At 42.3% G+C, this 18062-nt stretch overlaps 1 protein-coding gene across 3 annotated transcripts; it reads left to right on the top strand.

Moving 5' to 3' along the window:
* Positions 1-1783: 1783 nt before the first annotated feature.
* ACTR8 (actin related protein 8) lies at positions 1784-17567 on the top strand. Of its 3 annotated transcripts, none has more exons than XM_042929677.1 (13): positions 1784-2022; positions 4989-5159; positions 6405-6515; positions 7171-7275; positions 7830-8003; positions 10074-10167; positions 10385-10517; positions 11985-12138; positions 13143-13238; positions 14254-14394; positions 15332-15596; positions 16315-16478; positions 17285-17567. In XM_042929677.1, the coding sequence occupies exons 1-13, from the start codon at positions 1900-1902 to the stop codon at positions 17426-17428; spliced, it is 1875 nt and encodes a 624-aa protein (XP_042785611.1). In that variant the 5' UTR covers positions 1784-1899; the 3' UTR covers positions 17429-17567. The 3 variants fall into 3 exon arrangements, with proteins under 3 accessions (XP_042785611.1, XP_042785613.1, XP_042785612.1); XM_042929678.1 differs by lacking the exon at positions 1784-2022 and adding an exon at positions 2140-2495; XM_042929679.1 differs by lacking the exon at positions 16315-16478 and having other exon boundaries at positions 17285-17362.
* The last annotated feature ends 495 nt before the right edge of the window (positions 17568-18062 follow it).

The raw sequence follows: 18062 nt of genomic DNA, 5'->3' as shown, positions 1-18062 counted from the left end.
AACTCATAGACCGCAAGATCATGACCTGAGCTGAAGTTGGCTGCTTAACCGACTGAGCTGAGCCACCCAGGTGCCCCCAGCAGTCTTTGAAACAAAATTTCAGGTAAAAGCATTTTTATATTTTATTTAGAAGCATTTATTTAACCCTGTTTGTCAGGAAATGAGGATGTAGTGGCATGAGACACTGGTCTTCAAACATAAGGAAAGGGACAGTTATGACACAATTTTAAGGAGAAGAATAATAAAGACAGTTTATTGACCACTCAAGCCTGTGAGACATTTTATCTTTTACATATTGTTAATTCTGACACACTGGGTTAGGTAGATGACATTGCATTATACAGATAACATGCAAAGGGTCAGCAAAGTTTTATGATGTCCAGATTGTATGGCTGGTGAACGGCAGGGTCATTCTGTCAAATCTCCACCTAAGGCTGTAGTGGGGAGGAGACCAGGGCAGAGTCTCAGGAAGTGACAGGCTTCTCTGTGCATGTGATTAGTGATCCCTGCCGCCCTGCCCCTGCCCAGCACTGCTCTGCAGTACTCTTCTTTAGGGTTATCCTATAGTCCTGACTTCATCAGATATCAAGCAAGCTAAGTACAGATTTAATTCCTGCTTCGAAGGAAATAAGATGACAAGGTAACTGGGGGAGTCTTCTCTGAGGTGACATTTGAGTTGAGACAGGATGAGAATGAGCGAGCTGAGGAAGAGCACCCAAGGCAAAGGGAACAACAAGAGATCAATGGTCCAATGAAGGGAAGGGCTTGGCACGTGTGAGAAGCTGAAAGAAAGCAAGGGTAACCGGAAATGCCAACAGAAGGAAAGAGATGAGATGAACTTAGAGGTAGCAGAAACTGGGTTAAGAATGGCCTTCTAGGCTATGGTGAGTTTGTTTAGATTCTGTTCCATGAACAAGGGGAAACCATGAGAGTAAAGCGTGGGTTTAATTTTTGTCCAAGATAACTCACAGGTGGTATTAAGTGGAATGCTGCGTACATGGTATTGATTACTTCATAATTTAGTAGAAGTTGACATTTGGGCAAGTGCATTAAGAACACATTGCAGGAGGACAAGATGGAAGCAGGGAGTTGGGTTAAGAAGCTGTTGCAGTCCAGATGAGAGGATAGTAGTTTTGGGCTAGGTAACCGTAGGGATGGAGAAGTGGATTCATTCAAGATGTATTTTAGAGACTGCAGGATTTACTGATAGATTAGACAACTGCAGAATCAAAGTGGTATTTACTGAGATGGTGAAAATGGGAGTAGGCTGGGGGCGGAGGGGATGGCGCGGGTATCAAGAGTTCCAGTTTGGGCGCATGTAAGTTTGCTATGCCTTGTGGACATACACGTGGAGATACCAAATAGGCTGTTGGTTATCAGTCTGGATCTCAGGGTCACTTCCAGACTGGAATCATGAACCTGGGAGTTATATTCATATGCAAAGCCATGAAACCGGATAAAGTCATCCCAGGGGTGTGGAGAGAGGCGTCCTAACTCAAGAAAACCTTAACATCAGAAGCTGTTCTGAACCTAACCAGCGCAGTATGAGGAGAACTAGGAGCAGTCAGGGTCTAGGAAGCCAAGAATAGAGGCTTCCTATTGTGAGAGCAAAACGCAATGCCGGGTGTAGCGCTCGAAAGGAAAAACAAGGAGGCTTCGGGCATCCCACCGCCAGGACAAATCACAGCAACACCCACCCATCCACGCCCCACTCCCGCCCCGTCCTCCTCTGGACAGCGCCGCCCCTCCGCTTTCCCGGAAGCCTCTGGGGCGGCTGTCCGTCGCCATCTTGGTTGCCGGGCACCAGGCTGGGAGGCTGCGCGTGCGCGGGGGCCCAGCCGGCTCCGGCGGGCGCGGTGCGTCCCTGAGGCTGGAGGTCGGGGTTTGTCAGCGGCCGCGATGACCCAGGCGGAGAAGGGGGACGCTGAGAACGGGAAGGAGAAGGGCGGAGAGAAGGAGAAGGAGCAGCGCGGCGTGAAACGACCCATCGTGCCCGCGCTGGTGCCGGAGTCGCTGCAGGAGGTGCGGCGCGGCGCTGGGGGCGGGTCTCGAAGAAGGCCTTCCGGTTGGGCGGGGGTGAAAAGGCAGGCGGCGAGGCAAGGTTTCCGGCCCCCACCCTCGTGGCTGGCGCGGGTGGTGGTTGTCTCTCCGGTCGGCCGAGGTATGGGCCCCGGGCCGTTGCCTGCCTTCCAAGCAGCTGTGGAGTGTCAGTGAGCGCAGGTGGAGTTTAGCGCCGGGCAAGGACACTTGGCGGTGCAGGCGTTTTCCTGTGTGAAGGCTATCTTTGGGAGTGGAGGCCGATTCCAGCATAAAGCAAGGAAAAGGCAAACGATCGTCTGAATGGACAAGAAGAGTTTGTGTGTCAAAATCAGAACAAGATGAAGTCATACCAACCAGAAAAAAATTATTTGTCGTAGCATGGCCGGCAAAGGACCTGTGTGTGTGTATTCCTACTGATGAATGAAAAAAATACCAACATTCCCGTAGGGAAATGGGTAAATTCACAGCAGAAATAAGGCATTTACGTGGTCAGAATTTCATGTTGGACATCTGTGAGGCAGCTTCCTAACTGGTGGCTGGGTTAAGGATAACACCCAACTGTTCAGGCAGCTGTAGGATGTATAGCACCGTGCTGGCTCATGGGAATACCCCAGGGTGATAGTTACTGTTGCCCTGGCCTGTTTCTCCGCCCTTCTAGTTGAGGGGGCAGGCTGGATGGTCTGTATGGGCCTTGCACATTCCCACCATGTATGATTCTTTAGCATTCTGTGACTGGGAGGCAGGAGGGTAGAGCTCACAGTTGGGCAGCAGGTATCAGGGTATATGGTGTCAGATGGGCTAGTACAGAAGGCCATAGGGAAGTGTTGGGCACACACAGCAGGTGCCTCCTCTGGCCCTGATGGTCTGAGAAGGTTTTAAAGGAAATGACGTTTGGACTAAGACCCAAAGAGTGATTAGGAGTTAGGGGAAATCTCGGAAGGAGAACAGTGTGGAAGAGACCTGGGTCAGGAGAGGAGATCAAGTGTTGGTGATCAGGGTGTCTGAAAGTGAGGAAGAAGAGGGAGCGAGAGGTGGGACAGGAGATTGTAGCGGAGCCTATCATGAGAGGCATAAAGAAAGAGTCTGGTCTCTCCTGAAGGCAGTGCAGAACTTTGGAAGGTTAGACAGACCCTGGGCTGCAGGATTAATTTGCTTAAGCCTCACAATAGCTCTGTGAGGTAGGAACCTCATCCAGAGCAAGGAAGTGGTGCAGTATGAATTTGAAGACAAATCTGTGAATCCAGATCCTGGGCCCTTAACCACTATAGCAACATTTCCTTAATCCAGTCAGTTGTAGAACACCCTTTAGTTTTTCCATGTTCTCTATGGTTTTTTCATATCCATTATTTGCTTAATAACTTCTTTTACTTGGTCTTATTTAAGTAATAATATTCAGGAAGTGATGTGTGGGATGTACTGGCTAGTTTTTTCCTGAAATGTTAAAATAAATATGTAGTTGTTAAAAAATATTTGTCCATGCTTTGGAAGACTGCCATTACTACCCCAGAGCTTTCTGATCAATATGCTGCAGCCTGTGTGCCATTAATGAGGTACAGGTATCTCCAATGGCAAGCAGTTTCATATTTTCACTCCAGTCTGCTGGACAAATGTCTGCCATAGCACAAAAAAGCTTGGGAAGTACTGTTTAACATCACGCCAGCCATGTGAAAGTGCTGCTTTCAATATCTCCTAGGATCCTGTGTGCTGTGCACTGGGCATAGATAGTGAACAAGACAGAAGTGATCCCTTTTTACATGAAGGTTTTTGTCTGTTGGGAGGGCAGACAGTAAAAAATTACAAGAATGACAAGTGTCAAGAAAAAGGGTACCATAAGGTTATATTGTAAGGGGACAAGCAAACCTAATCTGATGACATTTAACTTCAGAACTGAAGGGGAAAGTAGGATTTACCAGGGAGAAAGGACGTGGCAGGCAAAGGGAGCTGCCTGTGTGAAGATCTGGAAGTCAGAGTGGTGAGTTAAATCAAGAGATAGCTAAAATTAAAAAAAAAATTTTTAAATGTTTACTTACTTTTGACAGAGAGAGATGGTATGAGTGGAGGGAGGGGTAGAGAGAGAGAGGGAGACACAGAATCTGAAGCAGGCTCCAGGCTCTATGCTGTCAGCACAAAGCCCGATGAGGGACCTGAACTCATGAGCTGTGACATCATGACCTGAGCCGAAGTCCGATGCTTAACCAGATGAACCACCCAGGTGCCCCAAGAAATCAAGAGAGATCTAGATTAGGAAGATTAAAGAGAAAGGAAGTGGTCCTCAAGTAAGGTTAGAGAAGTAGACAGGGTCTTGATCTCAGAGGTTCCTGACTGTATCTTACGGGCAAACTATGGAAATGTTTTAAATGGATACATGCAAGAAGACACATCTATAGCTCAAGGGCAGCTCCTTACTACCTAAGGAGTCGTGCAGGAATGGTGGCTCTCCCTGGAAATTCTGAATCAGAAAATGTGTAGTGGAGGCTTAGAATCTAAGCATCTTTAAGTGACTCAGCTTTAGCTAGTAGTACTTCACTAGTCATGGTATTTCCCACGTGTATTCCTTGCCTGTGACCCCTAGTAATCTGAAAGTTCTCTGGTGGTCAGGATTTTGTCTTGGTCACCATTTTACCCCCAGTACCTAGCACAGAAATGCCCAGTAATTATAGGTTAACTTGCATTAGATAATTATGGTTTTGTTCATTTAAACAAATACTGACCTGTGTACTGTGGTCAGATCCTGGGAGCACAGAAATACTAAAAGAGTTTGCATTCAGGCAGAGAGCAATAATTGGATGCCTCTCAAAGAGCTACCTTCAGTGAATTATTTTGATACCTTTGAGTCTGATAGTCATAGGAAACTTAACTTCTTAGTCTTGCCTGTTACCTACATGTTATTTAACTTGTTACCTGCATATTATTTACCAAGGTCACACTCCTGTGTTTTGCATTTGCAGCAAATCCAGAGCAACTTCATTGTTGTCATACACCCAGGTTCAACAACCTTAAGGATTGGGCGAGCTACAGACACACTTCCTGCTAGCATTCCTCATGTAATTGCACGAAGGCACAAACAACAAGGGCAGCCACTATACAAGGACAACTGGCTCCTAAGGGAAGGACTAAATGTAAGTCAGAAATGGAGGACCTGGAGAGAAAGCCCAAGGTGGTTTCTTTGGGAGAGCTTACACATTCAAGTATACACAGTATACTTGAATAAACATCTCCATCTTCATAGCTTTAATGCGTTTTAAAATAATAACATCATTCAGGGTTACAAGTAGTATTTTTAATCTGAGCTAGTGGTGTTAGATTGTATAGAAATAATTATAACAAAAGTAAATTAAAAATTTTTTCACCCATCAATATGAATTGGGTATTGATAAAGGTGATGTCGCTCACTTAAAATAATGCCTTAAGGTCTCTATTAACTGACTGCCAAATTTTTCTCTTCCAGATACTTACAGTGTATATTGAGCTTGTATTTTCAATCTATAAGTAAATTGAATTGTTATAATCAGTTACTACAATCTTAGGTCAAATTGTAATCTGAAGGCAAAACTACATATATCCTTGTAGGTAGCATTTACTTTATCTTATCTTGCAGATAGTAATTATGAGAAAGTATTTCATGGTAGATGTTAAAATATATATTTTGCATCGTAATCCATGTTTAAGTTTTAGATCGAAGGTAGTTTTAGGAATTTGCAGTTTCTATACTTCAAATAGTAAACTTTAGGATTTTTTTTTTTTTAGCATGACTGGAAGACTGTGTAAGTCCCATTTCTAAGCCTAAATGTAACTTGAGAGTATAAGAGTCTAAATTCACTTATATTTTTGGATCTTACAATTCTTTTGTAGGGCATAAATGTCAGGGGTAAAAGTTGATAGAAAACAATAACTTTTTCACAGAGATGTTTACAGATCTATTCCTTATAATGTCACAGCAACTTGAATACCTGCTGATTAAACAAAATAACACATGAGTGAATGTAGCATTGTTACAAAATCGAGAATAATGAGAATTATGTACATGTACGGAAAAGTCTCTGAAATACTTTATAAATACAAAGTAGCTAGCTATCCTGATCAGTGCTATGAAAAATTTTGTCATTCAGACTTCCTTGAGGTTATAGATTTTTGCAAATAGTTGGGTTTATGGGTGAGGGTTCCTTTCTGACTTTTTAATTTATAAATAGTAAAATGATTACTTTGAGTTCTTAAGATTGATACGTATGACAAAGATTAAGGAAATACTGCTACTTGTTGATGAGGGAGCATTTCTTCTTGGTGGATTAAATTAGTAGTTTGCCAAATTGCTTTCTCTTTTCACTGAATCCTTTGTACTGCTCATCTCTCACTTTTCCCCCCAGAAACCAGAAAGTAATGAACAAAGACAAAATGGCCTTAAAATGGTGGATCAAGCAATATGGTCTAAAAAGATGTCAAACGGTACAAGACGGATTCCCGTGTCCCCTGAACAGGTTCACCCTTAACTCTTTCTTCAGATTTAGTCTTTAACTGCTATTGTGTCATAATGCCAATCGTGTACTCTCTCAGTTTCATTATGCAAATTAAAGATAGGATTTCCTTAAAAGAGGAAGAAAAAACCATTCATAACCACCTACAGAATATCCAAATCAGTGTCACAAATGCTTGGGCATGCTGAATAATTGAAAAGATGGTTTTCTTATGGCAAGTTCATAAACATTTATAGTTTACCTGATGGTCTTAAGTGTATAATTCCAGGATCTGTAAGAACATGGGAAGCTATGTTCTTCCTACATTTGTCATTTTAATATGATAAAAAATACTGTTAGGAGTGGACGTGAGTTGGTATGATACATAAATGTGTATTCAGTTTTAAGCAGAGTATAGTAGTGATTTTGGACTGGTTATGAATCACAGTCTAGGTTTTAAAACCATGGGTAAAAAATCACAATTGTAGAAAAGGCCAAGAGAATCTTCCTGTGACCAGTCAGTATTTTGCCAGATATTTAAGGCTTGTGATTACATTTTGTAATCTACTATATCTGGTATGTGAGAGAGGAGAAAAGAGGACTCATACTACATTTTCCTTCCCCCTCTCCTTTTTTCTTGCAAAAATTCAGAGAGTTTTCTGATGTTCTTTTATTTCAGGCACGCTCCTACAACAAGCAGATGCGACCTGCAATTTTAGATCACTGTTCTGGAAATAAGTGGACAAACACGTCTCATCACCCTGAGTTTTTGGTGGGAGAAGAGGTAGGGAACTTTGCAACACCATCCAGTTCTAGTTGTTTCCTAGAATTCACCATCTTCCATCTTCCTTGCAGGCCCAGATACTCACACAGGCTCCTGTGATGTTAGGTACTCCACTCTCAACATTTAGAATAGTGAGCAAATGGGGGCGCCTGGGTAGTAGCTCAGTCGGTTAAGCATCTGACTTCAGCTCAGGTTCGTGAGTTCAAACCCCGCGTTGGCCTCTGTGCTGACAGCTCGGAGCCCAGAGCCTGCTTCGGATTCCATGTCTCCTCTCTCTTTCCCTCCCCTGCTCATTCTTGTCTCTCTCTCAACAACAACAACAAAAATAAACATTAAAAAAAGTTAATTAGAATAGTGAGCAAATGTTAATCATAACTCTGGTCTTAGATTTTTTTTTTTTATGAAATTTATTGTCAAATTGGTTTCCATACAACACCCAGTGCTCATCCCAAAAGATGCCCTCTTCAATGCCCATGATCTTAGATGTTTAAACGTGAATTCAGAAAATGCCCAAGAAAAGTTTAACAATGTATTCATCTCCCTGTCTTTTCTAGGCCTTGTATGTTAATCCATTGGACTGTTATAATATTCACTGGCCTATCAGAAGAGGTCAGTTAAATATTCACCCAGGACCTGGGGGCTCCCTTACGGCTGTTCTGGCAGATATTGAAGTAATATGGTCTCACGCAATACAAAAATACTTGGAAATTCCACTCAAAGATTTAAAGGTGAGCTAAAATTCCCAGTTACTTGGATTGCCTTTGAGAGTCTTGTCTTACTTGTGTTTAAGTACGTATACCTGAGTTGTTTGTAATCTATTGTCCTTGGAGCATTCTCAGCCTTAAGGTGTGGAGGGTATCTTCCTTCTTGGCTGACTTCAGTTCCGGTGCCTTCTCTTTTTCTTACTGTTTCTTTGGTGTCTGTCTCTATTGCTCTGCAACCAGCAAACTTGCTCATGTTTATGCCTTCTCTCTGGGCCTTTTTTGGGACATATGTTTGTCTTATTTTTAATTTCACAAAATTTGTTTTTGTTTTTGGTTTTCTTTTTTAATCGAAGTATAGTTGACATACAATGACACATTAATTTCAGGTACAGCACAATGATTTGGCAACACTATACATAATGCTGCGCTTACCCCAAGTGTAGCTACTGTCTGTCCCCATACTGGGCTGTTACAATACCGAGGACTGTATTCCCTATGCTGGATTTTTCATCCCCATGATTTATTCATTCTATAACTGGAAACCTCTATCTCCCACTTTCTTTCACGCATTTTTCCCATCCCCCACCTTCCTTGCATCTGGCAACTACTAATTTGTTCTCTGTATTTATGGGTCTGTTTCTGCTTTTTTTGGTTTTTCATTTGTATGTTAGATTCCACATGTAAGTGAAATCGTATGGTATTTATCTTTCTTTGACTTCCTGTACTTAGCATAATACCCTCTAGGTCCATCCATGTTATTGCAGATAGCAAGATCTCATTCTTTTATATAGCTGAGTAATATTCTATTATATGTATATACCAATCTTCTTTATCCATTTATCTATTAGTGGACACTTAGGTTGCTTCCATATCTTGGCTGTAGTAAATAATGCTTCACTGAAAGGAATGCATATATTTTTAAAAATTACTGTTTTCATTTTCTTTGGGTAATAGTAGTGGAGTTACTACTACTGTGGATTGTGCGTTATTTCTATTTCTAATTTTTTTGGAATCTCCATTCTGTTTTCTGTAGCAGCTTACCAATTTACATTCCTACCAACAGTGTTCCTTTTTCTTCACATCCTTGCCAACACCCGTTATTTCTTGTCTGTTTGATACTAGCCATTCTGACAGTTGTGAGGTGATATCTCTTGTGGTTTTGATTTGCATTTGCCTAATGATTAGTGATGTTGAGCATCCTTTCGTGTGTCTGTTGGCCATCTCTATGTCTTTGGAAAAATGTGTCTATTGAGGTCCAAGGCCCATTTTCTAATTGGATTATTTGTTCTTCTGGTGTTGGGTTGTAGAAGTTCTTTATATATTTTGGCTGTTAATCACTTACCAGATATATCATTTGCAAATACCTTCTCCAATCAGGTAAGGTTGCCTTTTTGTTTTGTTGATGGCTTTCTTCATTGTCCAAACTTATTTTACTATAGCTCCAATAGTTTAGTTTTACTTTTGCTTCCCTTGCCTCAGGAAACCAGAAAAATGTTGCTAAGGCTGATGTCAAAGAATTTGCTGCCTGTGTTTTCTTCTAGGAGTTTTATCATTTCAGGTCTCACATCTCCATTTTTGATTCATTTCTAATGTATTTTCGTGAATGGTTTAAGAAAGTGGTCCAGTTTCATTCTTTTGCATGTAACTGTCCAGTTTTTCCAGCACCATTTGTTGAAGAGATATTTTCCCATTGTATATCCTTGCCTCCTGGTCAAATTGACCATATATGTGTGGGTTTATTTCTGGGTTCTATTCTGTTCATTGATCTATATGTGTATTTTTTGTGCTGGTATCATACGGTCCTGATTATTATAGCTTTGTAGTATATTTTGAAATCTGGGGTTGTGATACCATTTGACAAGTTTTTAATAATTTAAAGGGAAAAAAAAAATCCTCACACAACTTCAAAATTAGTGTTTTCATTAAACCCCAAAGATAGCAGGGGGGGGTTGAGGTTTTGTTTCATGCCCCTAATCATTGTTGCCATCCTTTAGAGAGAATCCTCTCTGAAGACAAATGTAGTGACATTTATTTTGACCGGACTTTAGCATTAACTGTTTTATCTTTTTTTTTCCCCTTTGCTTTTCTTTTTAGTATTATAGATGTATCTTGCTGATTCCTGATATCTATAATAAACAGCATGTGAAAGAACTAGTGAATATGATCTTAATGAAGATGGGTTTTTCAGGTATGTCCTATATTCCAGAGAAATCTACCTGAAATGAGATTGGTTTTCTGTTTTTATTGACAAAGTTAATCTAATTCACTGCTTTCTTGAAATGTTTATTCTGAGAGGATCTGCTGTGCTTGGACGATTGCTCAGGGGTTTCCAGACTTTAACTGAATGTCTGTCTTATGATCTTTACTGCTGCCTAGCTGATGGCTCCTCTGCCTTTGTGTCTCAGGGATTGTGGTCCATCAGGAGTCTGTGTGTGCCACCTTTGGAAGTGGTTTAAGCAGCACTTGTATCGTAGATGTTGGAGATCAGAAGACAAGTGTGTGTTGTGTGGAGGATGGGGTCTCTCATCGGAATACTCGGTAAGGACCTTGGAAGGTGGCTTTCTCTGCTCCTTCTCCCCTCAGAGCCTGTTCAGCTATAAAGCGTCACAAGTTAGAAATGAAATTTTTTTTTTAATTTTTTTTTTTTTTTTTTTTTACATTTATTCATTTTTGATAGAGACAGAGCACAAGTGGGGGAGGGACAGAGAGAGAGGGAGACACAGAATGGGAAGCAGGCTCCAGGCTCTGAGCTGTCAGCACAGAGCCAGATGCGGGGCTCGAACTCACAAACCGCGAGATCACGATCTGAGCGGAAGTCGGACACTTAACAGACTGAGCCACCCAGGGGCCCCTTAGAAATGAAATTTTTATAAGGAATTATATTCACAGTTGTGGAAATACAAATTCTAGCAAGGCTACAAAGCACTGATTTTACCTTTCCTGTTGGAATTCTCTGCTGTGAGTTCACATCAGCAGCTCCTGAAGATCCCTGCTTGGCGTAGTGTTAGCTCTGTGTCTTGCTATGGTCTGGAGTGAAAATACCAATTATGCTCATAGCAAAGTTTTATTTAGACAAGACGTGTAGGGGAAAATAGGTTTTCAGGTCTGAATTCTCTAGCTAGCATTTGAGTATTTGCTTTTGTCGTAATTGTTCAGTGAGTGATGAGTAGCTTTCTTGTCCGTTCCCTTTGTGATGTCATCACTGATATGAGAGATATCAGGCACAAGTTTGCTGCTTGTCCTTCCCTAGACAAGCCCAACACAGGCAGTGCACATACAGGTTCTCTGCAAAATCTTGTGCTCCCAGGATGGCTTCTTCAGGATGCTGTAGTTCTTATCCCTCACATAGATAGTTTGAGTCACAGGGTAGAGAAACATTGGAAAGTGGGCCTAACCCTAACTCATTAAGGGCCTAACCTTAATGAGGAAGGTTAATCTCTATTGCTTCCCACCCCAAGTCATGGTGCATTCGAAAACCCAGTGTGAGTTATTGTGGCTCATCTACTGTTTGTATTGGCTGATGCCATTGGTTCTTAAAGTGTGGAGAAAATACTGGACCTAGGTCTCCTACTGCTAAAATAACATAGCAGTGTTCTTTCCGAATTGTAGAACCATTCAGTTAGTGGGTAGTACACTCTAAACTTTCTTCCCATGAGTTTGTCCTATGATGTCACTGCCTGTGAACTTGATATGCTGGTGAATACAAGACAGGCAAACAGCTAGTGTGTGGTAAACATAGTGACTTAGGAATGAGCTGCATTTAGTCATGTGTATTCTGTTTCTTGGACTTTTTGCAAATAGCATGACTGCTCCTAGGTGCCCACTCCTGGTTGTGTGCTGGAGTCCATTTCTCCATCCCATTCGTCCATCCTGTCCTTTCAGTCTATTCATGCATTAGACATCTTTTGAGACTTGTCATGTTTCCCTGCATGATGGATTTTTTGAAACGCCCTTTGCACCTTCTTGACTGACAGATTACCCACCTGCCTTTTCTTTTAACTCTAGGCTCTGTCTGGCGTATGGGGGCTCTGACGTGTCAAGGTGTTTCTACTGGCTGATGCAGCGAGCTGGGTTCCCTTACCGAGAATGCCAGCTAACAAATAAAATGGATTGTCTTCTTCTACAGCACCTTAAAGAAACTTTTTGTCATTTAGATCAGGTGGGAGCAAAATCGAAATTGCTGATTATTTTTATTTCCAGGAAAAATTGTAAGATATTTAAAAGGCAGTTAAAAATGTAACAATGTTGGGGCGCCTGGGTGGCTCAGTCAGTTGAGCATCTCACTTCAGCCTAGGTCATGATCTCACCGTTCCCGAGTTCGAGCCCTGCGTTGGGCTCTGTGCTGACATCTCAGAGCCTGGAGCCTGTTTCGGATTCTGTGTCTCCCTCTCTGTCTCTGCCACTCCCCTGCTTGTGCTCTGTCTCTCTCTCTTTCTCTTTCTCTCTCTCTCTCTCTCTCAAAAATAAACATTAAAAAAAAAATGTAACAATGTTATGCCACCCTTTCAACCCAAGTTGACAGAGCCTTGAAGTGGAAGCTCTTAAGGAGTGAGGGTGTTTTGGTAAGGTCAGAGCCATCAGGATGTGTTTCAGGCTCTAGAAAATACAGCTGGCTTTTTTAAGAAAGAGTATGTAAGAACTTCCTTTCTTTTTAGGATCTTTGATCATTCCGATAAAGGTTGAAGATACACCTTTACATGTAATAAATATATAGGTGCAGACATTTAATAAAATGGCATCATTTGAAGCACTTAATGTTGCAAACATTGTTGTATGTGGATTCCTACCTTTTTATGCATCTGTGTCAGACTTTTTTTTCCCTAACATTTTTCAGACTATCTAATTCTGAATAATGGAATTTTGAGGAACCTAAGACTGGTAGCATTTCTCAGTTATTGAGAAAATTTGCTTATTGATTTGGGTAATTGTATTCGTATGTCTCAATAATGAAAAAAAATGCAGATGGTAGAAATTTTGGAATTGTTAAAAGGGAAGCAAGGTACATTTTGACTCTTATTTTACTAAGTTCCAGGTGGAATGGTACAAAGTTGCAGGGCAGTCTTGTTATAAGTGAGATTTGGATTGTGGAGAGGCTTAGCTATAATTTGAGGAGTTTATATGCACTTTTACTGGCTCACTGACAGCATCTTTTCCTGGAATCAGGACATCTCTGGGCTTCAGGATCATGAGTTTCAGATTCGACATCCGGATTCCCCTGCCCTACTTTACCAGTTTCGATTAGGAGATGAAAAACTCCAGGTAACATATGGGTGTATATTTCTGTGGGTAGAAAGAAAGCTGACCTGGTTCACTCACACTGAGAGAATATGCACTTGTGTGAAACCTCGTGAGGTTAGAATGTCAACTGGTATAGATTAGCTGCTAAGCCAGCTTTTTTTTTTTTTTTTAAACATTATGTTTAGTGTTTATTTTTAAAAATAATTTTTTTTTTTTTTTTTTTTTTAGTCTTTATTTTTGAGAGGGAGAGAGAACATGAGCAGGGGAGGAGCAGAGAGAGAAGGAGACACAGAGTTCGAAGCAGGCTCCAGGCTCTGAGCTGTCAGCACAGAGCCCGACACGGGGCTCGAACTCACAAACCGTGAGATCATGACCTGAGCCGAAGTCTGATGCCCAACTGACTGAGCCACCCAGGCGCCCCTGTTTAGTGTTTATTTTTGAGAGAGAGAGGGTGAGGGAGGGAGGGGCAGAGAGAGAGAGAGAGGGAGAGGGGCAGAGAGAGAGAGAGGGAGACAGAGAATCCAAAGCAGGCTACACGCTGTCAATGCAAAGCCGGGTGTGGGGCTTGAACCCACAAACGGTGAGATCATGACCTGGGCCAAAGTCAGACACTCAACTGATTGAGCCACCCAGGCGCCCCTGCTAAACCAGCTTTTAAGCCACTGATAGAGTACAGATTAGAATAGATGATGAGGACCATCTTTTTAATTAGCTGCTATGTGATTTGTTATTATTTAGAGAGAGGACTGTTCTTATTAGGAAATTATAAAGTAGTTTATTTGCCACTTGCATTACACGTTTTGACATTTCTCTTTGTGGTGTCACATCACTCATTCAGTTGGATGATTTCTGTTAAGTTTTCTGGCCTCTTGTGCAATAAAGAAATAATGCTACTCCCAAAAGAGAATGCTTATTGAGTCTGCCTTCTAGGATCTGATCTGCCAATTTTGTTTTGGGAAGAACAGAATTTAATAGATCAGTTTTTTTCAGAAAGCCACGTGTCCGTGATTGATCATTCTTTTCCTTACTTGCACAGGCTCCAATGGCTTTGTTTTACCCAGCAACTTTTGGAATTGTTGGACAGAAGATGACAACCTTGCAGCACAGATCCCAGGGTGACCCTGAGGATCCTCATGATGAGCATTATCTGCTGGCCACGCAGAGCAAGCAAGAACAGGTCTGCAGAAATTCTGGTGTGAGAGGAGACAGCTTGGTCCCTGCGGAAGTTTGCCCGTGATTAGTGGGTCGGTGCAGTCACTGCAGTCTGACTACATACTGAAGCTAATACTGTTTTTAGAACTGGAGACATGATGAAGTCTAAATTTCAAGTCAGATGACAGATTTCTTCATTCAGCAGACATGAAGCCAATTTTCAGAATACCAGTCCACAAATTTAAAAGTTAATTTAATAAAGATATTTATTTTTGGTGTGAAAGCTATCTACTTTTGAATGTTTATCCAGTAGTGAGTATTTTTAGTAAAATCTCACCTATTTTTAAAATTATAATGTAAAAGGTATGTGGCCTAGGCAAAAAGCTGAATTCTTTTGTCCAGAGCTGATGATCCAAGTAATAGGATGTCTGATACAGGGGCACAAATGAAAGCTCTTCTCTCCCAGTGAAACAGCAGCTCAGGATGGAGAGAGGAGGGCTTATAAACCTTTTCTAGTCTTTGTCCCTGTCCCAATGGTGAGCATGAGGTGGTTGGATAAGGTCTGAAAATGAGGATTAGGCAGGAGGCACAGGCACAAAAATTCTACTGAAATTCTCCACTTAAAAACTCAGTTCAAGGGGGAAATGTCCGTGTACACTGTCATTTCAATTTGCAAATCCAACCAGTAATAGGTGTGAGACTTGCCCTTCTTGCCAGTGGCTGCTTTGGAATTGTCAGCACACCCTCATCTTTTGTACACCACGTCTCACTCCCAGGTGATCTGGGAGTGGGTGCAGGTGCTTGGCCACGTGCTAGTGTGTATTCCCTCCGCACCACAGTGGTGGACCTTTGTTTTATAGTAGTATAAAGTAGTGTAGTAGGGAGGGGTGGGGTCTAGCTGGAGAACATCAGCGCTATTCTGTTATACCATCCATTTGATTGTCCTTTTGTTTGATTTAAAGTCTGCAAAAGCTACTGCTGACCGAAAGTCTGCATCCAAACCCATTGGATTTGAAGGTGATCTTCGTGGCCAGTCCTCTGATCTTCCAGAAAGACTCCATGCCCAGGAGGTGGATTTGGGATCCTCCCAGGGAGACTGTTTGATGGCCGGCAATGAATCTGAGGAGGCTCTCACAGCACTGATGTCCAGGAAGACTGCCATCTCGCTGTTTGAAGGGAAGGCCCTGGGCCTGGATAAAGCCATTCTTCACAGCATAGACTGCTGTTGTAAGCACGTTGTAAGATAGCAGTTAGGTGAATTGGTTCAGGCTAGGGTGTGGTTGTGCTGCGTAGCATATGCATTGAAAAACTGTTGGGCACATGCTTTGTGCCTGCGTTGTCTGGTGTTAGGAAGTGGTTCCCAGCCTTGTTGAGCATGTAGCCTAGTGGAGGAAACCAAAGAAGTTAAATTGTCACACAAGTGTGAAATTACAACTCTGACTGGTGCTGCAAAGTTGAACAAAAGGGAAAATTGAGCTGACTCTGAGAGCTTCTGATTGAGGGACTTAATAAGGGATTTTTACTGGTAGGAGGAGGTATAGATGGTGGGAGGCAGGGAATCTTTTCTTAGGGAAGAGCCATTTGAGAACGGTCTAGGAGGTCAGAAGGTCACCAGGTGGCATTCCAGGCAAAGGAAGAGGCCTGTGTGGAGGCCAGCGTGGCTGGGAGGTGAGATGCCAGGATAGGGCTGGAGAAGCAGTGAGTCAAGCCACAGTAGACTTTGTAGGCCCCCGTAGAAATTTTGGTCCTAATCCTGCAAGTCGCAGGGTGGGGGGTGCAGCAGCATGTTCACTTTGGTGTTTTGCAAGGTTCTTCTGGCTGCATTGTTGAGGGTGGGTTGGGGAGAGAGCTTTGAGGAGCCTCAATTGTCCAAACGAGATGGTGGTGGCTTGGCCCAGTGGTGGATATGGAAGAAAGAGTGGAAGGAATATCATTGTCTTTTCAGCATCTGATGATACCAAAAAGAAGATGTACAGTTCCATCCTGGTGGTAGGAGGTGGTTTGATGTTTCATAAAGCTCAAGAATTTCTGCAGCACAGAATTCTCAACAAAATGCCACCTTCATTCAGGCGAATTATTGAGAATGTGGACGTGATCACAAGGCCCAAGGTCTGTTGTCCATGGTGCAGTTGGATTGTATGCGAATGAAACCAGCACTGATTCTAATTGTAATAAAATCCTGGAAGGCATGAGCTTGCATCTGGGCAGCTCTTGAGGGTATGGGCAAGTGGAAAGATTTCTTTCAGTAGGTCACAGATTTGGTGCAAGTAGCTCTGGGTGGGCACCTGGATTCCTGGGTGTTAGACCCCACTGTGCTCTCCAGACCAGCACGGCTGGCTTCCAGAAGCCATGCCTTTGGAAAAGGACTGGGTGGGCAAGGAGAAGACTGGCGGGTCTTGGCCAGAAAAACTTCAGTTTTAGCTTTCATGTTAAAGATCTGCTGCTGGTCCCCGGACCAGGGCATCATTAAGGATCCTTTTGGCCTGAACTATCTTGGAAAGAAACATAAGCCCAGGAATTTAGAAAGAGATTGTATCTGTATTTCATTATATCTCACAAACAGTTCCTGGAAATGTTCTTATTTAATTTTAATCCTGAGGGAGGGATTACGGGATACATTTACTCCCCTCTAACTTCAGAATAAGTAATTTCCTTATGTCTGTTTCTGCATATGGGGCCTATTGGTGGAATAATAGTGAGTGGTAGCATCTTCCATAATAAACACTAAAAAGTTTTCCTGTCAGTTGGAACAGAGAGATGTCTGTAGTTCATGGGTCCTGCATGAATGAGTCTTTAATGCAGGTTGAAAATCCGGCTGTTTTAAGTATTGATTCAGCAGGTTTTTTTCCTACTCCCAAATACAAGGAAATTATTAAGTATATGTCTTGTCTGCTTTTGCTGTGTCACTGCTCTAGGACATGGATCCCCGGCTGATTGCATGGAAAGGAGGGGCCGTGCTGGCTTGTTTGGACACGACACAGGAGCTGTGGATCTATCAGAGAGAATGGCAGCGCTTTGGTGTCCGCATGTTACGAGAGCGAGCTGCTTTTGTGTGGTGAAAGTGGGCAGGAAGTCAGTGTTGAAGACCAAAAATAAGCATCCTGGTATAAAGACTCTTAAAGGATATATGTATTTTAATTTATTGACTCAGATGCTTAAGTTTCATGGAAAATAAATGAATTTTAACTTTTATGTTGACAGCAGGACTTTGGTGTGAAATTATAAGCTGCTTTTGTAGTCAGGACATTTAAGGATAAATGCGAACTTAGTCTTCAGTGGCAAACTCTCCTGCCCCTTTCTCAGGGTGGCAGGAGCTCCCTGATGATGGGAAATGTTGCTGTTGTATGGCTCTCATATGTATGCCTTGATTTAAGTTGACCTCAGTGTCCTCAGACAATCACATGCAGCCATAGGAGTGGGTATATGACTCGTGTACCTGAATCCTGAGAACTGTCCAGTCATGCCATTTCCCTCATGTGTTACAGCAGGCACACATGTTGTGACTCCTCTGTGCTCTTGGAATTCCAAATAAGAAGAAAAAAAGGTTTTTTCTTTTTTTCTGTTGGATTACAAAAAAGATAGTGACCAGTAGAGGTTTGGATTTCCAGAGGCAAAGATTTAAAGCTGGGTGGGCCAGCTTTTGTTACCCAACATGCTTCCAGGTGGGCTTGGGGAAAGAAAACCGTCATTATC

Source organism: Panthera leo, chromosome A2 (genome assembly GCF_018350215.1).
Source record: "Panthera leo isolate Ple1 chromosome A2, P.leo_Ple1_pat1.1, whole genome shotgun sequence".
Classification (NCBI taxonomy): Eukaryota; Metazoa; Chordata; class Mammalia; order Carnivora; family Felidae; genus Panthera; species Panthera leo.
This window is presented reverse-complemented; position numbering and strand designations above follow the sequence as displayed.